Genomic DNA, 24273 nt, shown 5'->3' with positions numbered 1-24273 from the left:
ACTGGTGTTAAACCCTCTGTCTATTCTGGAGTATTGCAAACCAATTTTTCAGTTTCTGTATTTGAAAATGTAAACACTGGGCTATCTGGAAAGAGTAGCGGTCTGGGGGTTTCAGGCTTTTTACTTGTGTTTTAAAGCTGTGCAATGGATTATGATAACATGCAATAATGATTTACTTTATGTAAAAGTAAATCATGCACAGCATATGGTCCACACAATGAAATGTGTCCTCTGCATTTAACCTCTCACCTTAGTGAGCAGTGGGCAGCCATGAAAGGCACCAGGGGAGCAGTGTGTGGGGACACCTTGGTCGTTCGGGATCTGAACACACAACCCTTTGATTATGACTCCTTACCCACTAGGCCACCAATACCCCATAGGTTCATCCTTCCAGCACGTGCCAAACAAGCCCGAAGACACTTTCAGATTTAAAATGTGTTTTTGAGTGCCTCTCTGTTCCTGCCATCTCCTCCACTATCACATGGTATTGGAATGAGGGTTTGCACCATAGGTGTGTAAACAAGATGAACCTTAACAGGGTCATCAAAGTGTGTTCACTCAGCTAGCTATAAGACAGAAATGTCCCTCTCACCAAAATGAAGACAAACTCTCATTCCAATTCCATTTGGTAGTGGAGTAGAAGATAAGTGGCGTATGTGTGTGTGTGTTTAATTATTGTACATACATATTAAACCATGTTGCAATAATGCTAAACAAGTTTACACTTTCTATTATAACAAGGCTATACTATTTTAATGAGATGATATAAGAGTGGTTCTCAAACCTTGTTTGGTGAGATTTGCTTGAGCTAATCATCTAATCAGCAACTCATCATGTTGAATAAGGTGCGTTGGTGTTAAAATTCAACAGATTCTGTATGAATATGGAATGGCTGCCATAGAAAGGCAGCTGGCATGTAGGTCCTTGCTTGGGTTGATGGGTACTGGTGACCCCTCAGTGAACCCCGGATCAGTGCTGGCCTGGGACAGGGGACATTGATAATTCATGCATTTCTTTCCCTTTTCTATTTTTTCTCTTTCTTTTTGTTGCTGCTGAAAAACACACAGCATATTTGTTCCCCACGGTGCTCCCCCATGGTGATTTCTTTGTTTCCTTCCCTGTTTCTGCAGGCATAAAAATTCCATGTCACCCATGATTCTTAAATGGAGCTTTGCACACACAAAGATTTAGCTGTTTTGATCATAACACAATTGTGGCATCTGTGGTTACTTGGCACCAGGAGTGAGAAACCCTCTAGGGGACACATCCTGTGGTGTTGAGATTGACATGGAAGAAACATGAGCCTGAACAAAAGATACACATGTTGTTCACATGTTGGAGGTCATACAGAAATGATTTTTTCCTTGTGGTTAAGTTAAATGGAAAAATATATATATATATATTTTAAATAGTACTTGGTATAAGAACGTTGAGCAATTGCAGCTTGGCAGACACTGGGCGTCCCACATGTCAATTTGTTGAGGTAATTTGAATAATCAATTAACAGTTGGAGTTCCACAAAGTTCCTTTCTACATTTATGCAGATTTCCCAGTTATTAACAACCATTTCCAGGCATCTAGGAGCTTATCATCTACTGAAAGTTTACAGAATAGTAATAGCCTCTCAGAGCTGCTCCTGTAGTTCACAGCCAGCTTTCTTCATTTATTTAATCTAAGTGAAATGTAGCTGAAAACAATGTTGCACATGCGAAAGTATGATGAGCCCCTTGACTGAATAGCAGAATCACTGTTGCAAAGAGCCCAATCATTCCTGCCCAAAGAAACCAAAAATTTGTCTTCCAAGTGTCACCCTATGGCTTTAAATGTCTCCGACAGCAGCAGGCATGATCAAAAAAAGTAGGCCACCCAAATCCAGCCCATTCTGCACATGGTTGCTCTCATAAACAATGTAATCTCCATTTTGGGAGAAACCATCACAGCTTGATGACACTAATGACAGATCCCACTGAGGTAATAAAGATGAAAATGTCTATGTGAACACAAGAATGAGAAATATCAATCACAGAACAAATATATTTCTTTCCTCTCCAGAGTGATTGAAATATGTGGTTTACCCTCATCTAAAAAGCATAGTTTGGAGACTGCAGCTTTATTACTGCAATATTATCAGGTAAGAGTCTGTCGTTCTTTATCCACCAGTGCTACCCAAGAGCCTGTAACTTATGTCTCTGCAGTAACTCCTAAATGCAAGAAAGATGGTGTTGTCTGGCGTTTAGTACACAATAATATCCAGCACAGAGCTTTATTTATGATGCCATATCCCATTGACCTTCTTCCCCTGGCGTGGGGCTGCAGAAGGCCCTGCGTAATTGTTGAATAACAAGGTTCAATTGATTTGGAATGAGTCGGTTCCTCTTGGCAGCGGGACAGCAGGCATCAATCATGTGGCGCCACTGGCTGTGACCGAGGTGCAGGGTTCACTGTGAGAGCCTCTTCTGTTGTAGATGAGGGATCTTGGCGGTGTCCAAAGAACCCAAGGCCTCTTCTGAGCTACGGCCAAGGGCAACAGCAAATACTCTTTACTCCTGTATTTAATTAAGAAGTGTTGAGTCGGTCAACAGAGCTGTGTGGGTTGTGTTCACTCTAGTTTTTGAATACTTTTACAAGTTTTACTTATGGCTGGGCAGTATCCATCCAGAAATAAGTCGCCTTGTCCTTTGACCTTGACCACTGAAACTGAATCAGTAAATCCACAACTATAGTTGTTTTTGATGGCCTATTTTAAATTCAATTTTAGTCTACTCCTAGTTTGGTCCAATCTAGTTTGGTCTTTATTAGTCTTAGTGACTTAGTCACATCTAGACTCAAGTTTCATTCGACTAGTCTGAGCATTTTAGTCTTATTTATCCAAGAGATACCATGGAGAAATATTTAACAAGGCCTCTTCTGAGCTACGGCCAAGGGCAACAGCAAATACTCTTTACTCCTGTATTTAATTAAGAAGTGTTGAGTCGGTCAACAGAGCTGTGTGGGTTGTGTTCACTCTAGTTTTTGAATACTTTTACAAGTTTTACTTAGGGCTGGGCAGTATCCCCACCCCACTATTTGAGGTTAAATGAAGAGTGAGGCGATTTGATTTATTGATTATCACGACAGGCCTACATGTAGATGTCTATTAAGGTACTAATCGTTTCCATACATATGGATTATGGGTTAGTTATTTCTGTCTTTCTCACGGTTTCAGTTGAATAATTTTGCATAGTTTATATAAGGCTTCTGAATTGTGTCTACCCATGAATCCATTCTGCTGTTGGTTGGAGCCTTTCCTCTCAGTAGCTCCTGACAAAACCACCTGTGAAACAATGTACCTCACAACCCTAACAAATGTATTCAGGATCACTGCACTCTTGCATCATAAAACACAAAATTATACAGTTGACACATTGACACAGTGATATGCAAATAATACTGCACTACCCCGAATGTAAGATGAGACTCTTTTTCAAGAGCAAAGCACCACTAACATATTGTATTTTGCACCATCGTACAGATATTGTGATGTTTGTTTAGACAGCAAATTTGCTATATTAAAATCTAAATCTAGTTTGACCTGTTAATGCAGCACAATGAATGCAGCACAATGAAAATATGCCATGATACGAACAGATAGTTAGTTTTTTGGAAAACGTACTGAAAATCTGTCTGCATGTTCCAATTGCTTCAAACTGTACATGACCAAGCACCAATAACACGCAAACGGCATATCCCACAATGCCGTGCTTCAGTTGCCTTGCCATAAATGATCCATTCTGTAGGTAAAAGTTGCATTAAACACTATAATGTTCACTCTATAAGGATATGTCTTATCAACGCAGAATCTGAGCAAAGTCTAAATGAAAATTGTGTGTTCAGTATAATTATTCTCAAAAAAACGATAATTTTAAGATGCTGGTACTATACTTCAACATTTAGGATCTGGCAACACTAAAAACATAGCATATTATAAAATACGACTGAAACGACTAACACAGCCATCTAATTGAATTTTTTTTACATTTCTTTAACCCTGCTACTGCCATTATGGGCAGCGGCATTTACCCAACCTGTATAGCTAACTTTGTTGAGAAACTAGCAAATCAGAAATCTTCATCAGAATTGAGCCATACCTCTATCTGTTTCCTTAGATTAGTAAGACTTGTAAGACAAAATCGTATTGGGCTGAGGAACAAAAGGCATTTAAAAATGAAAGTCCTTCTTCTTTTCTACAACTTCGAAAAAGTCTGTTCTGTGATGTTCTGACAAACTGGATTATTGCAGGTCAATAGCCAGACGCTGTAATTCGACTGGTGCACTTCGTATCCATGAGGCCTTGCGGGAGACATGCACATTTTCCCGATGCCGTGCGGATCTCAGTTTTGATCTAACAAGTCAAAGGTTAGATTTTTAAACATAATAAAGAAACGAAAAAAGTAGTGGAGTAAAAAGTAAGGTTTTTCACACTGAAATGTACCGAAGTTAAAGTGCAAAGTCTCCACAAATGTAAATACTTTAGTATAGTACAGATACACAAAAACAATACTTAAGTACAGTAATGAATTACATTTACTTTGTTACTATCCACTGGTTCCTTGTATGTTCCAAGTCCACTTGAGCCTTCCTTCACTTTCTATATACCATCTAGATAAGCTTTGATGATCACAAGGACTAGCTCAACGACTACCACCCATTAATTCTTACTACCAATTGTCATGAATTGTCTCCAAAATCCCCAGTAACATCCATAAGGACACCAGCATTGTGACTAACCCCAGCTATCCCTCCAGTTTACTCTTCACTCCCCTCCCATCTGGAAGAAATCTACCAGACTGTGCAATACTTTTCTATCAGTCCAGTGCCCGAACACCATGCTGCCCCCCCCTACTCTGGACTATCGTCTCCATGCTTATATGGCATTTACATGCCACCCCCTCAGTTCATTCATCTAATTCCATACAAGGCAATTACCAATCTGGTACTACTTTACTAGAGAAACAGATTTATGCCTCCCCAGAGGCCTCCCCAGAGTTCTTTAGGACCTTGCTGGTTCTCCAATTCCTTCCTGAAATTCTGTGCCCACCTAAATTAATCCTAAACCCGGGGCTTCTTATTTTCAGTTTGCTTCAACTTAATTTTCCATACATTAGCTACACTCCATAGACTTTTTCAGGATACATGCTACACTACTGGGACATAGAGGTTTGCTGTCCCACAGATACTGCTCAAGGCTATCCAAACCGCTTAGCAGGGGCACACAGGTTATAAAACATCACACGCAAACGCAAGCCTCGGTGAAATCTTTCATTGTACTTTGCCTGAATTGTATACGGGGGGAGTTGTATGTGCCGTTTTCTTCTATGCTGCAGGACTCCCAGGTCAAAGGACCCAAACTGTGGACCTGCCTTAGGCAGGAGCGCAAACCTGTGCCCAGCCCAAGATGGATTCTCCCTATTAATTATGTAGCGAGAGAATGCAGCGTCAGCTGGATAGGCTCCGCCCTTCAATACTAATGCATCCCTCATTAGGCCCGTGGTGAGCCTGTCCCCCCAAGGCAAAAAGCTCAAACTCAGCTGAGCGACACTAGAGTGGAATAACGGTCCCATTTGGAGCTGAAACTATCACCAAGGGGGCCACGTTAGCACAGCAGCAGCTACAGCTACGTTTTCTGTCTCTGCCTGTCTCTCTTTCTCTCACAATCTCTGTCATGCTTAGTGCTCACTCAGAGGAACAGGAATTCAGCTCATTAGGAAGGTGGATCTATATTTTGTGCTATCCTACTTGCAATATGGGACCATATTTTCCCAGAACAATGTAGACATAGTATGTGGGGTGTGATCACTGAAGTCATATCCACTAGTTCACCTATCAGAATTATTGGGTTTAATCCATCTGCATGTTTTGCTTGGTGATAGATCATGTTTGGAATCATTAGAAATAAACCATTAACACACCGTATATACAAGGGGGTATTAAGAGTGTGGAGAACGTAGAGAAAGGGAGAGAAAGGGTGGCGATGAGGGGCTGGGTTAAATTGTCCAGAATGAGGATGTAGGGGTATGTAGAGTGGGGTTGGCCACTCAGTCCATGTCAGGGATGACAATTTGACCTACTGCAAACTACACTGAGTGATAAACTACATTAAAAGCAGCTGTGATCATGTTGACTAGTCTGTTTCAACGAGCATAAAGCAATAACTCAGTGAATGGCAGTTTCCTTTTAACTGTACTTTCCCAACACACGTGTACTTCCATGACATTGTCTACGCTACAGAAAGCTGAAAATTATGCCTACAGACACACATTCTTAGGCAAGATAGTCCAGTATTGAGCGAAGTGGTACAACTTCCTGTTAAAAAAAAGGAGAAAATCTGCTTGCAATACTGAAATTTTAAACTGTTCTATTGAGTCCCATCATAAGATAGATAAAGCTAATCAGCTCCATAGCAGCATGCAGCCAAATGATAAGTTTTACAGCCAGTGTGTCAAATTTTGTGTTCATGCATCAATGCATATTGACCTGACAGACTTCTTTTGGATATATGTCTCTAGAGAAGCCTTGCCTTCAGCACACTGTGACTAAAAAGGTTAACAAAAGCATAGTGTGAGATCAAGCTAAGACCTTTTATTTGGGTTCACGTATCACCAGCCGAGAATGGATGAACGTGACATCGTATTTTCCTTCTACCTGTTCACGTTCTAAGCCCAGAGCTGAAACGAGCACAAACTGAGGCAGAGGTCAGTCATTTAAACTGTAAATATGTGCAGTTGTAGAGACGGTCATAAAAGACGCCATGGATGCAGTTCTCAGACTAAAATCAGCCCATCAATGCCAAATTCAAAAAACACACCAAGCCAAACGCAGCCATATCGGACGTGAATGAGTCTGGACGGCAAGTGCATTGGAGGTGCCAGCACACATAAGTCTTTGCAGGTGGCACACTGCTGGGTTATATTTACTGACGGATGAGCACGGAGGAAGAGGGTTCAACACCGCATGGGCCTGAAATCAAAAATTGACAGTGATGGGCACACAGCAGAAAAAAATAAAATAAAATAAAATAGAACATGGATCAGAGATAAATGCCTCTGGATCCTGAGAATATTAAGAGTTAATGCAAAAAATGTTCTTCTTTTCCACAATGCTGGCTGATCTGGAAGGTGTGTATCTTAATCAGCTGTTGATGAAAGAAAGGCTTCATAGGTTTTACTCCTATGAAGTAAATGTTTCCAAGGGATTTACAGGGAGACCTAAGCTGCTCAAAACATTGAATGAAACACTCACTGAATGGAGAGTCAATTTATTCCATCCCACAGTCAACAAAATGTTGGATAATAAATGGTAATTTACCCATCTGTTTTGGTCCTAAGATGCTCTATTCACTCATTCATTTGTCTGTTCATTCACAACCCACTTCTTCCTTAGGGCCCACGCCCTCCACAATCCATTGTCTGTGCTGCCCAGTCAAAGAGCCGCCCATCCACCAATGAGAAAGCAAAAACCCCTCAGTCCCAGTGGACACCCTTCTCTCCCCTTCCCAGCTGCTGGTTCGTCTGAGGAAGTCTGCAGGGAGACATTAAGACTGTCTGAGAGTATTGACCAGAGGAGGATGTAGATCTTGATGAAGATGATGAAGGTTTTCTGGTACAAAGGCACTCCTCTGGGTTGCCTTTTCCTTTTTCTCCACTGTACTCACAAATAAATCACTTATCGTATAAAAAAGCAAAGAAAGTTCTATTGTTCTACAGTAAAACAGCAACCTCAGTTATTTAAAAGGGTCCAATATAAAACGGGTCATGAGGCAGAGACGCCTGTGTTGTCAGTGTCTGCATTAAGGGCAACATTACTTGGCAGAAGAGTTGCTTGTATTGATTTTTGTTGTTAACAAATGAAATTTCTTGTTTGTTCTTCATTATTTATTATTCAATTATTTTGCTATCAGAATCATTTTGTAAATGCAATCAGCTGCCTCATTTGCGCAGTACATAAAAGGTCCCCTAAGCGTGATAAAATCATTCATGCTTATTGCTTTATTTATACCATGGTCCGGGTGAATTCTTAATTAGTAATGGCTTGTAAAACGTCTAAGAGCAACCACAACATCAAAAAGTAATGTATGTAACCCTAGTGGCATAAAAAAAGGCATGCTGATGTGTGTTTTTCTCCAGGGACCACTTGCTTGTGGTTTATCTTTGTGAATTTATATATGTGACACCCAGCTGGTTGTGGCTGTAAAAGTGGACCAAGTCTCTTATCCCCGCCAGAACCCTACACGATGCCAGACACCACGCCTCAAAGGGCATCCGGGGTTACATCACCGACCGTCATCAAGGCCTTACTCTCATTTTATTACATATAAAACTAATGGGGCATGAAATTAAGTTCCGTTGTCAATGGAGTATTTGAAAATTAAATCTGCACAAGGCCATTAAGGCGATGGCCCCTGGATGGACCGCCAGAAAAGAGAGTCTGTCGTTTTTACCGCCTCCTTTTTAGATGTCTTTGAGAAAGCCCCGCAGACCGCAACATTTTGCTCTCTTCATTTTGGAGTGGTTTGGAGAAGACAGCCCTACTGGTCCTGTGACGTCAGACCCACAAACACACAGCTGTGTGGCTCAGGAGGTTTGGTCAAAACACAATTAGGACTGGTGAACACACAATTACCATCCATCCAGTCATTCGCTTAACCCTGTTATTCGGGCCATTGTCAGCAGGAAGCTGGAGCAACCCTTAGACGGGGCGCCAGTCGTGCAGGCTGAGGCCACAAACCATAGTCAATTATGAGAGCGCCATGCCCAGTGTTTGAACCCAGGTCTGTAGTGCTGCTAAGTACTGTACATTTTTCTTTTAGAGTGGTCCAGGCAAATCCAGGCTGGGACATGAAGTAATGATCTTCACCACTCTCAGTTATCGTGTAAGCGGAGCAGTGATGTAGCCATAGTAACAAGCTGAATGAGTGTCTACAATTACAATTAATATTTAAACAAGTACACATAAGCATCATTCATAAAGCACACCATGAGGGTTGCTAATATAAAGGCATGAAAACATGCACCAAACAGTCCTAACATTAGTACCAGTGACAGTTGAAGTGAATTTCACAGATTCTCTTGTGACAGTGGTACCTGGCAGTGGGTGGGAAATATGGCATCCAAGATTCATTGATGCATGTGGGGAGGGCAGGTTGACTCATGTTGTCTGACATAAAAGAAGCTCACATACTGTAGCTCACATTGCTGAAAAGGTTAACCTTGGCTCTCACATTCATACTTTTATCACATACCAACTACCTAGACCTAGTTGCTGCAAAAATGCTTCAATAAAATGTGGGCTGTGCAGGTACGATCCATGGAGGCACAACCCTCTTGCTCAAAGGACCGCCTTGATACCAGATGCCACAGCATACCTTCGGACCTTCTAGCGGAGCCAATGCCTGGATGGGTCCGGGCTGCTTTTGTGGGAAAAGGGCTCATACGATATGTAAGGTGTGTGGTTTTAATGTTTCGACCGATCGGTGCAAGAGCCCAAAGTTTATGTTCAAACAAAAACGCCTGCCCTGAGTTTGTGACATATGAAGGGGTGTCGGACACCCATGCAGGACAGCATGGCTACTGGCAAGTTGTGTGTAGCGCAGCGGAGAGTTTTACAGCCCAACCGGGCTGAAATATAATGATGCCCTCCATTGTCCATTAGACACAGCTTGTCTCCTGCTATATATCACAGTAAATGGGTGGCTTCCCCCAGTCGCCGTGTAGCTGATCCTTCCTTCCGTGGCACAGCACTTCCGACGGACGGCTGTCTGAACAAACCTTTCGGTCCAATGCAAAGAGCTTTTGGATAAACGCATTTCATACATTTCAGACATTTATCCAACCCACACACACATGCAGAATAGGAAAAGCACGCATCAGCTCACATATCAGAAACGTGGAGGTTCGCTCAGGTGCTGAGAATTCACAGGCGACAAACAGCCTGTCCGAGCGAGCAGCGGTGCACCGCCTGCTGTCACTCAAAACATGAATTGTTTATCCTCGCCCGGATTCCATTTTTTTAACAGGTTTCCACTGCCGACATCAAAAAGGATTTCAGTGGTTTGTCATTCCTCGCAGACACCCCTTAATCCCCGCCTCACGACTGGAAGCAGCGCCATTACTAAATGCTGCACCCCTGTCTAGGCCATAAGGGGCTTTTCGTAAAGCAGCTCGGAGTTCTGCGCTGACATGCTGCCTGACGATCCCAGACGGGCTGTGGGGCCGAGTGCTGAGCAAAATTAGCCCTTTTGCTGGTGTGTTAACACACAATACCTGGTATTCTGTGTTAATAACTGTGTGCCTGAGCAATATATTTAAAACAAGGATCATATTCAGACTGATCCTGATACTGTCCAGACAGTGCTAATGCTGTAATTGTTAATGAATGGAATATTTGCAAGAATGTGGACAGATCAATTATCAGAAACAATGGATGCTGTGTTCTCTGTCACTGTGAAGGGTTCACTGAATATTAGAGGACCTTTTATTACCAATTATAATAATAGCGCTAAAACAGTTGCACTGATTAAAAAAGCAAAAAAATGCAGGATCTGGTGAATCTGCACAATATGGATTCCACTACATTATTCATTCTAATTTTCTCAATGACAATTTCTTATTCATTTTCTTCAAATGAAACTAAACACAAGGACTCAAAACTTATTAATTGTAGTTACCTAAAAACAAATGTTTTCAGGTAAGGCTATATCATAGAATTGAATGATGATGTACAAATTCAATTATAACGTTTTAATTCTATGGCCGTGGTGGCCTAGCGGGTAAGGAAGCGGCCCCGTAATTGGACGGTTTCCGGTTCAAATCCAAAACTGCCAAGGGGCTACTGAGGTGCCACTGAGCAAAGCACCGTCCCCACACACTGCTCCCCGGGTGCCTGTCCTGGCTGCCCACTGCTCCAGGGTGATGGTTAAAAGCAGAGGACACATTTCTTTGTGTCACCGTGTTCTGTGCTGCAGTGTTTCACAATAGCTTTGCTCTTACCGCTCCCCTAAAAGTCCAGACTAGTGACCAATAAAGAAAGAAGGTTGGAAGGGGTTAGTGAAGCCGTCTCAGGCCAATCCCAGCTTTGACCTGAGAAGCCAGTGGTGCAGCTGGCTCACTGGAACTGTCACGCTGCATTCCCTGCCTGAAGCTCCTCGTCACAACTCTCCACTTCCCTGCTTAATCCGCAGCTATGAGGAGTGTACGTATATCGGCACTTCATATAACATGCATATGAATGTATACTAGTTCACATGTGGCATGTGAGCGGTGTGCGTAATTTCGGTCGGATCAGAGTTGGAGGAGATGAATCCAGTTTGATGTCCAGGAGGAGATTCACTTGTTGCCTGGCGGTTCTGACTCCTGTCTCCCTCTCTCACTCGCTGTCGCACTGTTACCCCCTCTCTCTAAAACAACTGACAACACGAAGGTCACCGAAGCCAACGCTCCTACGGCTATGAGGAGCCCATGTCACAGTGTTGTCACCGCAGTGTCGTTGTGATGTCACAGTGATGGCGCCTGGGGCAGCTGTGTCTCCTGGACAGTGTTCCAACTCCCCAGACTCTGCAGCCATCAATGCTGACACTGCAGAGCCCCAGCGATGCCAAGGGCTAGCTTCAAGGATGCACACACACACACACACACACACACACACTCCTAATCTGCTCTCAATTCCCCACAAAGCCCATATTAATTAAATAACTATATCTATTTCCTGCATCACTCAGGTGACCATAGTTCTTTAACCACAAAATATTCTATTGCGAAATGAATCTCCTTTGCAGTTACCATAAAATAAAATTAAAATACCAAATAAATGTAGTTGTGTCATCTCTGGCACCATTGCTATGGAAACGGGTGAACCGCCAGGAGGCTATGTTTAAGATCACAGAGGAGAAAAGAACGGAAAACACGGAACAGACACCAGCGATCTATCTGTGTCTAGATGAAGCGCTGTGTGTGTGTGTGTGTGTGTGTGTGTGTGTGTGTGTGTGTGTGTGTGTGTGTGTGTCTGTGTGTGTGTGTGTTATTTTTAACGAGGTGTGTTTACTGATGTTCAGTGAGACCGACTTTACACTAGAGAACAAAACGCGCACAAAAAGCCTGCTCAAACCGTTTTAGTCCATTTTAACAGCACCAAATACAAAGCTAACGTGCCTCAGTGCTGGGGCACCTTCGCAAATCCGCCGCCATTCATCTTCCACATTACTCCAAATGAAAACAAGCACAGCGGTTAGTTGTAGTCCGCCCATCTCCCAGAAGACCTCCCAGCCTTGTTCAATTTTGTTCCTTTTGAGAACTTGCATTGACATAGTTGATGAGATGTTAGTGGAATGTTTCCTGAAATATCAGGTTCGAATGCACCAAATCTGGCAACATCAAGTGCCTGGTCCTGTTGCCACCCTTCCTCCCGCGTCCCGTCCACCTTGATCTCTGTATTAAACCTCTCAGGACAAAGTCCACCACAGACGATCATCAGGACAATTTCAAAAAGGCACGAGCATCCAGAGAAAGTCCATCCAAGCACATGGAAACATACACATGCGGGGGCATCAGCACTCCCAAGCATATTACAAAGAACACAATGCATGTCCATGCAGTGCATGCAGTGAACCTGCGCAGGGTAGGGATGGTAGAAAGAAGAAAGAGAAGTGATTGTCACACGTGATACACAGCACACAGTGCACACAGTGAAATTTGTCCTCTGCATTTAACCCATCACCCTGAGTGAGCAGTGGGCAGCCATGACAGGCGCCCGGGGAGCAGTGTGTGGGGACGGTGCTTTGCTCAGTGGCACCTCAGTGGTAACTTGGCAGATCGGGATTCGAACCAGCAACCTTCTGATTACGGGGCCGCCTCCTTAACCACTAGGCCACCAACCACTGGAGCAGGTTGGTCGGTCACTCGGGCAGTCAGACTGCCCTGGCATCAGTCAGTACCATTTTGGTGAGAGGTCATCAGCAGTGGCCAGATGCTGGCCGCATGTGACCTCTCTCTGTGCCAACTCCACCCCTGGTACCCTGTTGCTGAGAAAGAGACAGGCGGTGGCCATCAAAGCGTGGACGAGGCCACTTCACAGAGGATTTTTGAGCAGATTTGGAACATAAACACAGGTTTTTGGGGATCAAGGCGAGCCCCAGCTGTACGCCTCGACCTCCTTCTCTATTTCACTGTCACTCTTGAATCATGGTAGTCATCCAAACTCACCCTCACCCTCAGCAGAAGTCCAAAAAGAACTTTCTTCCAAAACCAGTATCAATAAGGAAGGGAAAGTTTGTCATGTGTGCCCTCAGTCCTCATTACTAACATCAGAATGTATTCTGCAACCTACGTCATTTGTACTAAAAGCAAGATAAAAAGGAAATCATACAATGATGTCCATTTTTGCACTAGACAAACTGTTTCACAGTTCCTAAAAATACCGGCATGTGTTGGAATGATTATAAAAAAAAAAAGAAAAAAAGTGAAGTGATTGTCACATGTGATACACAGCAGCACAGCACACGATGCACACAGTGAAATTTGTCCTCTGCATTTAACCCAGCACCCTGAGTGAGCAGTGGGCAGCCATGACAGGCGCCCGGGGAGCAGTGTGTGGGGACGGTGCTTTGCTCAGTGGCACCTCAGTGGCACCTTGGCGGATCGGGAATCGAACCTGCAACCTTCTGATTACAGGGCCGTTTCCTTAACCGCTAGGCCACCACTGCCCCTAAATTGATAGTGAATTGCTTTATTACCCAAAAACACTGACATGTTAAATGCAATGATGGTTTGCATGTTGCATGAATGCCTTTGTATCCTGGTCGTGTGGTCACATTGTGAAGTGACTGCCAACACCACGCAATAGCAGAGGAGTACTTGCTATTCATCAGTGACATGAATGTAATGGCACGTAACCTCAAATCCTTCATTTATCATTTAACATAGACGCGCCTAGCAAAGCGAATGCTGACCATTGTTTTATTTGAAGCGCATCATATAGCCTTTTATGGAATTACAGCAGAACATTTAGTTTGTGAACACACCATCAACAGTTAAATTGCAATATTTCCATTTCATGTTATCTCTCCATCAGTGTGACAGTGCTGTAAGTGTTTTATTTCTTCAAGCAAATTTGAGGTCCTGTGAAGCATAATCTGTAGTACACAGAAGCAGCACGAAGAAGCCAGGACCCTGAGGGTGGGCCACGTTCTGTTCGGTCGGGGACGGTATTGTTTCTGCCGGCGGTGTCCGTCAATGCTCGATGTTGTAGAGGAAGAGGAAGAGAGGGAAGACAGAGAGAGAGACGAGTCTTTACCGGAGCTGTTAAGACCAGGAGGTGGTGAATAATGCAGGAGGTGGCAGGCTGGTCTCTCGCCACACGTACTCAGCATGCAACATTAAATATTCATCCAAGGTGGGCATCCCTCTCTCTCTCTCTCTCTCCCGTTCACCCCTCTAATTTCTCAGGAAAGGAATCTCTCGCTTTGGTGGCCTTCAAATCAAGGTCTGTTCTCGCATGTACACACACATACACAAATAAGGCCTTTATGTAAATGCATGTATTTCACAGCTTTTCCAAAAAAAAGGGGGCTCTCTTGTCCTTTCTGTATCACAAACACGCTTCCTTTAGAGACGAGAGAGAGTGTTTAAGACGGTCTTTATCATGCACGCATTAGCGGTTGAGCCGAGCGGATATCAGGGACAGCGAGGACGAGGCGGAAGCAGTTGGGCTGCCTCTTCAAAACCCACTTGCCGCAACTGCGGGGTAAAACTCCATCTCGGCGCCGCGTTCGCTTTCGAACGGTGAAGCCTGGCCCCGGCTGTTAGCGCCACAAGGCCCGAAAATGGCCTGTCCCAAGTTCAACACGGGACGCCTGCCTGTGTTAAGAGTGCCTCTCTAAAAAAGGCTGCTTGCTGCCTCCCTCTCAGTTTCTGTAAAAACAGCCGCTGTCCCTTTCTGTTTGGAGATTGACTTCATTGTCTCACACGGCAGACACTTTTCTTCCTGGCCACAGCTCTGTTATTGCGTTCGTTGTTAGTCGCTTGCTGGCTGCGAAGATGCAAGGTCTATTATTTCACTCTCAGGGGTCACACCCTCTTTGTACACATTAATTTGGGACGGGGACCCAGCGTGCAAGCGTATTATACGCTCAACTGAATTATGAATTTTATTAGATGACATTATGCTTTTATGAGCTGAGAGTGAACCGTCTTTTACGTGTGGAGGGGACTAATGAAGGCGAACAGACGCACTGCACCGCACTTCAGGTACACGATCTGTATCCATCCGCTTTTGGTCAAAAGCTTAGCGTAACATTAAAATCTGGTATACTATCAAACAGGAAATGCTGAAGAATTTACAGGGGAATTGTGTTTCTGTTTTTTTTCCTTTTTAGGCTTTTTTCTTACAATTTTGTAACCCGTTTGAATAATTTTTGCTGTTCAGCAATGAGTGCTTTACATCAGGGCCTTCTAAATCTGGGTCTTTTAAAATGTTAATGTTAACGGAGGAGACTCCATATAACACTCGACACAGCACATGGCAGCACCCACCGATGGAATCTCTTGAAATTAGTTTGTTTGTTAACTGAGGTGTGCTCTCCATCCATAATTGTATTCTCCTAACATTAATTAATAAGAAAGACCGGGCAAGCGCAGCCACGGCTCGGTGGGGGAGCCGGCTGTGTGTGAGGAGTGATTGGGGGGTGGGGGGAGAATAGGAGACCACAGCTGGAAATAAAAAAGATTCCTGCTGCAGGGAACATCTGGTGAAAACTTGTCCTGTGACTGCCAGAGAGGTGAGCGCCGTACAGGCCACTCTGCAGAAACATTTGGCACTTTTAACACCTTCACTTGCACATTCCTGGCAAGTTCTAGGCAAATGTCCTATGCCCATATGCAGGTCATTTAAAGAAGAAATACATTAGACACGGGGCCAGACATAGACCAGTTCATTTGCTCACTCTTCATGCTCAGTATTTCTCATCATCGCTGCCTATGAATTCACATCATTACTGCTGTCAATCATCTGCGGTGTTACAGATCTGAACCATATAGAGACCACGAGAGAGAACTGCAGCACTGTGAGCTGCCTTTACATTAAAAGCTAGAGCTAATGCTACTCTATAATTTAAAAAAATAATGCCTGCAAATCTATGAATAGAGAAGTAGAATAATACAGTTTTGTTGTTTCCATGGTAGTTGGAAATGGTTATAACACACTGCAGCACACACACACACACACACAGTCCCCAACTGTAAGTGTGCAAGGACCATGGCACCTTTGTTTAATCCAAGCAGACGGGACTATTACAGTCCTAAAACACTCCTCAGCATGGAGACATTCACATAGCAGCTGCTCCAGCAGGTCATTCCGCCCAGACAGTCAGGCTTCTTAACACGACTTTAAAACGGACCAGGCAAGTAGAAAAACTCACTTTGCACAGCAGGCACTTCCCTTTCAGTCGGAAAAGGAGTTCATTCAGAACATCAAAAGCATGCAGCAGCACATATGACAGGAGCGGGCCTGTGCTCACCACACCCTCCACTTTTATTGGGTGGTGAGAGGCAATTATTCTGTAATAAGTAATATCAAATAAGCTATATACATGCTATGTAATTTGAAAGCGAATTTGCTAATAATTATCTCAAATATCACGTCCGGGAGTCGGGAAGGAGGTGCAGAAGGCATGACATCGAAAAAAGGGATTTATTTATTAAAAACTGAACACAAAAGTCATGATGGCCGAAAAGGAAACAAAAGGAAACTTAAACAACCCACAGGCGTGCGCCAAATCGATTCAAAAATCAGAAATGTTCAGCTCGTGAGACTACAATCAACACTTATTTTGGGTATTGTAATTTTAGGGGGAATGTTCTTTTCATGATCCAGTCCAGAAGGGGATCCCTGTTGTCCTGTGTAATGATCCCTAATCGTTTTCACCTTATTAAGTGTATAACGCTGCCCTGTTCGTTTCTGTTCGCTGTCGGGTCTTTGATGTGTTACATGTTCACCGCGTCTCGGATGTCTCCCCTGTCCTGTTCTGCAACATTGAACCCCTGTATAGTGACGCGGTGCGATTGCGTCCTTCTTCCTCGTCATCTCGTCACCTCTTCGTTCTCCTCTCTGTTCACCTGCCTCGTCATGCCTAAAGGTTGTGACAGCGCTGTTATATGTTCATCCAAAAAAAGGATTCTGACATTGAAATCAGACTGCACTGTAGGGTCTTTACATTACTTTCTATAATTAGGCCCACACAATGCATTCAAATACTGTCAGACACTCTCACAAATATTGGCACGGTAGCCCTTGTATATTTAGATGCTATTCTGGACACAAGCCTGCATTGGATGGTGATATCTTCAGGAATATGTGTATGTGTGCTTAATCAATGCAACAGGCCTCATTATGGAGACCCCACTTTTCCATTTAAACAAAGATGCAGCCCTTTCACTTATGACTGGGTTCAGTGCTGAGAATTGTTACAGATTTGGACATCCTTCCTAAACGCTTTGTGTCTATATGAAGTCTGAGGCGTAAGGCAGCTTTGGTGCCGCATGACTAGAAATTTCCAACAGAAACTTCACCACTGAACCACAGTCTGGTCCAGTTGTATAGTAACCCGTGCAGGAATCAAGCCATTAGGCAAAACTTGATAGTAGAACAATGCATTTGAAAAGTATATCATCTGGACACCATCGTGATGTTGGGTGGCTTTCATGTTGTATTCTGGAAGTTTTGTATTCTTCATGTCTTTAATTACAGTGACCAGCATACGCCACCCGGGTGCCAATTTAATCGCCTGCGTGCTCGATCATCCCCGCAGCGGGGTTCAGCAGCTGCCGCCTGGTCCAGCTGTACCGTTCCCTTTGCAGTGCTCCTCACAAAGCCCAGCCTCGCCCTGCCGCCGACTCAGGCGACCGCTCCCCGGGACCAGGGGAGCAGAGTGTGGCACCACAGTGACGCCAATCCAGCCAGCTGCCAGCCCATTCCAATGAATGCTTCAGGTTCAAACAACAAGAACTGGTCACCATGTAGACCCTAAGCATGAAAAATGACCAGCTGTCAGGCACATCGCTGAGCTGCGGCATAAAATCAGAGGGTCATATAACCGTCTAATTCACGAGAAGGTGATATTTATGATACGGTGATACTATCAGTGCGTTTTGGGCTCTTGTCTGGGTCTAAAAGCTTATCTGAAACCTACTGCTGAGCCACGGGGGTGAGGACTTTCTATCACGGCTTCAAAGTCAGCATGACGGTTGCAAATGTGTCACTTTATGAGCAGCATATTTACCCAGAACGAAGGTCAAGCCTGTTTATAGGTCATCGAGACGGTTTTGCAACATGAGCTTGTCCGGCCTCTCTTGTCCGTATGGAACCAGATGGAGGAAACAGGGATGGGTTTTGTCCCGGGATCTCGGCCTGTGCAAACTGGAACACCTCACCAAAGAAAATGTTACTCCTGCATTTTGCCTGGCGTGTTCGTTTGCGTGGGTGCACACGTGGGCACCTATTTCCGGACACACTTCATACTCAGGGGTCTCTCTCTCTCCGGGCGGCCCACTTCCTCCTCGTCACTTAGCTCTCACTAAACCGTCACAGGACCTGCCGAACCTCATTAGCGAATGGCGCTATTTTTAGCGGCCCTTTGCCTTGGCGAGGCTCCCCTCGCCTGGCGATCCCTGCCCGACGGCATGTGCAGCACATGTCTGCGCCATGCTGCAGCCCGCGGAGAACACACAAGCGTGTCAGCTCCCCTCACATCACAACAGGCCACGTGACACCAGGATGATGAAGCCCCAAACAGGCTGAGAAGGAGGGCTGCTTTTGTCTCCTCCCCCTATGAGCAGGGACATCCAAAGGGGAGTACTGGTGTCCCAACACACAAGACACACGTCTGAAAGCAGCTGGAGAAACATAATCTCAGCCTGTTGCACTTTAATCAGGTTATTCTCCTGTGGTCCATGTTACTCCTGTGTAATCCAATCAGATGCAGAGGCAGTTATTGAAAATGTGAACCCACACTCTCAACATTTCAGAGAGCTGACCATTTACATTTACATTTACAGCATTTACCAGGCGCCCTTATCCAGAGCGACTTACAATCAGTAGTTACAGGGACAGTCCGCCCCTGGAGACACTCAGGGTTAAGTGTCTTGCTCAGGGACACAATGGTAGTAAGTGGGATTTGAACCTGGGTCTTCTGGTTCATAGGAGAGTGGGTGACCGGCTGCCTGTTTGAGCCTCAAATGACATCTGTCGCAGACATGACGTTACATAGTGACCTGGTGACCTCTCCGGTTCGAGGATTTCGGACCATGTGTTGTATAAAACCATTACAGCCTTAAAGTTTATAGACCCTTTTCACAGGCTGAGCAGAACTGCTATAAAAGCCATGACCTTGCACCTTGCGGTTTACAGCACCGCCTGAAATCAAGACTAATGAATGTTTAGGCCCCGTTTGCTATATTAGCCTATAAACGTATGGCCTCTTGAAGAGCCAATCAGATCGTAAGATGTCACATGGGACACATTTGCAACTCCATTTCATAAGTTAATCGCCTCTTCCTCTCCACACTTGGAAATTCTTATAGTTAATGTCCATTGCATAAATAATGGATGTGAATTATGCGCATCAATGTTAGTCTACTCTTCAGACAGGCCTTAATCAATCTCTTGCGAGACAAGCGGCCCCAGTTCCTGTGAATGATATCTATGCCTGGCAAAAAAAAAAAAAAAAAACGGATACGGGGCGGATCACAACAATTATTTATCATTACCTATCAAATTTCCCATGCTGTGACAATGTGCATCACATGATGCAAACAAGTGCATGAGGAGATGACCGATGAGCCTGTTCTTCACTCATGCACATAAAAATGCTGTTTATTTTTAGACACATGACGTGCCATACGCCATATGCTATTTTATGTACATTCAAGAACTTTCACAACTTGTGCCTGTCCGCTAATGAATAAAGATAAACGAGATCAAATGGCAGCAAGCGGGCGCTGCCAAATTATTGATGGCACAACATCATGGCGACTGCCAGGCTGCCGTGGGCCATGCTGGAGAGATAAAGGAGGACAGAGAGGAGGACCGTCCCATGCCGCGTCTCTGCACGTCACGTGACCCGCGAGCACGTGAAAGCCGGTTATTATTATTATTATTATTATTATTATTATAATATAAAAATAAAAAAAAACCCACGCGTCCGTACCTCCAGATCTGGCCCAGCTGCAGGACGTGGATGGCGGACTGCAGCAGCCAGATGCAGAAGGAGCAGGACGCCGAGCGCTTCTGGCCGGTCCGGGCGGCGCCCCCGCTGCCGTTGCTGCTGCTGTTGGTGGTGTTGCTCTTGCTGGCGGTGGACGCCTGCCTCTGTGGCGTGGACGGGTGGGCGCCCACGTCCCCGTGCGAGGCGGAGGAGCTGAGGAGCTTCCCGTCCAGGTGGGAGCAGCTCTCCTCGGTGCTGAAATCGTGGACGAACCAGCGGAAGCTGAAGACCTGCACGGAGAAGGAGCCGAGCACCACGAAGAACAGCGTGAGCCCGAACCACCAGTAGTCGCGGCGGAGGTAATAGTCGACCGAGAGCCAGACGTCGGTGCCCACGTCGGCGAAATACACCGCCACCGCGGCGAGGATCCACAGGCAGTCCCACACCGTGTATTTCTGCTGCTCCCTGCCCAGGCGGAGGCACGTCGACTGGGATCCGCAGCAGCGCGACTCCCCGCCGACGAAGTCCGCCTCCCCGTTGCCCGAGTCCGGCTGCGACCCCGGGGCGAGTCCCTGCACCGAGCCCGAGTGGTCCGAGTTCTGCAGCGGCGTGAAGGCCACGTCGCTCTTCTTCATCTTCAGCACCCCGTCCGATTTCGCGGCCATTGCTGCGTCTCGCTCGCTCCGCTCCCTCGCGGCCGCCGCTCGGCTCCGGCGTTCCAGGCGAAGTGACGGTGGGCTGGGCGCCCTCCCCTTCCGCCCGCTACAGCGCCGCCTGCGCGCAACAAAGCGACACTTCCTCCCGGCAGCGGGTACGAGCCACGCGCTCCCCCGTGGCTCGCGCTTCAAACCATGACATCATTGCCTCGCAACTCGTCCTCTTGGCGGCGTGGGTTCGTGCACCGTGCGAAACGTCGGGATAGTGATAATAAAATAAAGAAATAAAAACACCCTCATTTTTACATTTTACCTTTAACACGGCTGTTCAGACCGCCGCGTCTTTATTAGACGCGCAGGACGCGATCACGTGGACGGATCGTCCGGGCGGCCGCTTCAGCACCGTGGACAGACCCGCACTCTCCCACATCTGGGCTCCATACATCACCAGCAACGCCCCGCTGCCATCGATCGCATTGTACTGGGTGGGCTAACCGGCGTCATTACTGGATTTATTGGCACCATTGAGCCGTGTTGCCGACACGCCCTCCCAGCCCCCACCCGACGCTCGCTGAATTATAATGAGCGATGATATTGATTTAAGCCGAAATCCACAACACTGGAAACAAATCGCATTAGGCGTGAGCGAGGGGGTGAGGGGTCGGATTGGTTTCTGACGAACGAACCACGCCCGTCTGGATTTAAAAAAAAAGTTCTGCAGCGTTCCATTATTTGCTCAGAACGTTCTGCGTCTATTACACCGCTGAAAATGTGCAATTATATTTTCGTACACTGCCTCTGTTTATTTAACATTAACTAGTGTATATATAGGTTTTTCTCTAGTGTATTTTGAAGGATATTTGGATATCTATATTTCTACGTTCTATTTTAGTTTATATATACATATAAACTGTATTTATTTGCACACCACACACACACAAATATACATTGTGTGTGTGTGTGTGTGTGTGTGTGTGTGTGTGTGTATATATATATTTGTGTGTGTGTATATTATGTATTTATGTGTATATAACTATACATACAGTACAGGCCAAAAGTTTGGACACACCTTCTCATTCAATGTCTTTATTTTCATGACCATTTACATTGGTAAATTCTCACTGAAGGCATCAAAACTATGAATGAACACATGTGGAGTTATGTACTTAACAAAAAGTGGAGACCTGGCCTCCACAGTCACCGGACCTGAACCCAATCCAGATGGTTCACCAAAATCTCTTCACATTCTGTTAATAGTTTTAGTTTATTTATTGAATGTTTCAGACTAATATAACTAAAATTAATTGTCCAGATCTTCTTGAGTTTCTGAGTCCTGCTCATAAACGAATATGGTGCCACCACGAGCCACAAAGTGACAATGTAATTGACGGGACTTTCAAATGAGTGATGGAAGATTTTGTATGACCCTCTATGCCTAAGTCACCCATACTTACATCCACCTTTTTCTTTTTTGAATTAAACCCTGTCTCAGCCTACAGTCCTGATATGGATTTTCTGATTAAGCTTTGCTGGGCACAGGGGAACAGAGTCTTGAATGTGAATGAAGGCAGCAGTGCATCCCAATCCAGAGTCAGCAAGGATCCAGCTTCTCTGCTGTGTTAACACGCCCATCATAGTGCTAAGCTCACTGCTGCTCCTCAAACACCCCATGCACCACCTGCCAAGATTTCAGAGATCACACCATCTGTCACCATCAGCGACCACGGGTCGCCAGCGCGTCGGGGGTAAGTGCTGGGGTGTGACTCGGCCCAGGCCTTGGCTGCCTGATCTCTGACAGGTAGGCAGGCACTGTCGGAGGGTGTGGCCTCAACTTCATCCTCCAATCAGTGGAGGGTTCAGGGGTCATGGATTTGCTGTTGCTGTCAGCAATGTGGATACTCTAAGTAACAGGGAACTGTGGAAGGGTGAGACCTGACGTGAAATGGATAGAAGATTTTTGCCACTTTGGGAGGTGTGGATATGACAGAAATATTTTAATAATGACAACATATACTACAATAAATAAAAAAAAGCTGTGACTGTCATGCCATGGCGGTCTGACTAGGGAAAATCACAAATGCTTGACATGATGAGTAAGGTTTTTAAACAGAAAAGAAAAGGCACAATGGCTAAAACACACAGAAATCAAACTCAAAATACTACAGCAACATTAAAACAACTGCATTAATGCAGGACAGAAGGGTTGGTAGAGACTAACTGTCATAAACTGATTTTGTTGGGTACTGATTTTGTTGGGTCTGGACCAGAGATTACCTTCCCCTGATTCCTGATTGTGTGCACCGGTTGTTACTTATATAAAGCTGCCCTATTTGTATAATTTCTCCATCTGGTCTTTGTACATTTACATTTACAGCATTTATCAGACGCCCTTATCCAGAGCGACTTACAATCAGTAGTTACAGGGACAGTCCCCCCCTAGAGCAACTTAGGGTTAAGTGTCTTGCTCAAGGACACAATGGTAGTAAGTGGGATTAGAACCCGGGTCTTCTGGTTCATTGGCGAGTGTGTTACCCACTAGGCGACTACCACCCTTTGTGCTGCATGTCCTGTCCTATGTTATGATGCGTGCTCAGTTTCCTGTTTTAAATAACCCCCCATTTTATATGTCATGTAAACGTGTCCTCCATGTTCTTCCCAGCACCAAACCAAGACGTTAACAAATAAGTGTTCAAATCATCCCTACCTAACAGGCATCACCTGTAGGTGATTCGGACCCAGCACACATGTGACTGGGTGCACCTGGCTACTTCAGGGCCACATAGGAAACACAATGATGAGTAAGTTGTGTGACAATTTGTTTCTTCATATATGAAGGATGGCTGGTATTGAGTTCACAGCAACTCAACGGCTTCAAACAGTTCAAGACTCCTACATTTGGGGTCTCCAGTGGTATCCCTACAGCCAGGTAATCACACTCATATTGATTTTGGTTGTTAATATTGCTACTTAATCAATGTAGAAATTTAAAAATGCTCAGTTCAAGACCACTGCTGAGGGGATGTCACCCTCTCACCACAATGTATTTACATCTGTTTTTCATTGATCCAGGCAGGCCACTGTCAGATTGCTGTGTCTGTCTCCTTTGCCCATCAGACATCCACTAACAATGCATATATTCCCCAAACAGAATGCCTGACAATCTCTCCACAGCAGACCCATTCAGAGACTAACAGCAGCTCCCATTTCAAGTCTGCATCCATGGAATTGGAGAAGCATATGAAAAAGGGGGGAAAAAAGATGACACTTCCTGCAGTGCCATTTGAGACGGCTATTTTATTAATGAGCTGCTTGAGCGGCTTCCTGTTGTTGTTGATAGTCATAGAAAGAAGTGTTCTTTAATACTGGGGTCCATTAATGGTTTTCAGTAAT

General features: G+C 45.0%; 1 protein-coding gene across 1 annotated transcript in view; it reads right to left on the bottom strand.

Annotated features, from left to right (window-relative positions):
- The window catches only part of xkr4 (XK related 4), a 42787-nt gene extending 21288 nt beyond the window's left edge, over nt 1–21499 (bottom strand). Inside the window, exon 1 of the mRNA XM_028977281.1 lies at nt 20231–21499. Coding sequence (XP_028833114.1) covers nt 20231–20892 — 662 coding nt within the window. The 5' untranslated portion in view covers nt 20893–21499. The remainder of the gene's footprint in view (nt 1–20230) is intronic.
- Between the last annotated feature and the right edge of the window lie 2774 nt (nt 21500–24273).

Source organism: Denticeps clupeoides, chromosome 4, assembly GCF_900700375.1.
Source record: "Denticeps clupeoides chromosome 4, fDenClu1.1, whole genome shotgun sequence".
Lineage (NCBI taxonomy): Eukaryota > Metazoa > Chordata > Actinopteri > Clupeiformes > Denticipitidae > Denticeps > Denticeps clupeoides.
This window is presented reverse-complemented; position numbering and strand designations above follow the sequence as displayed.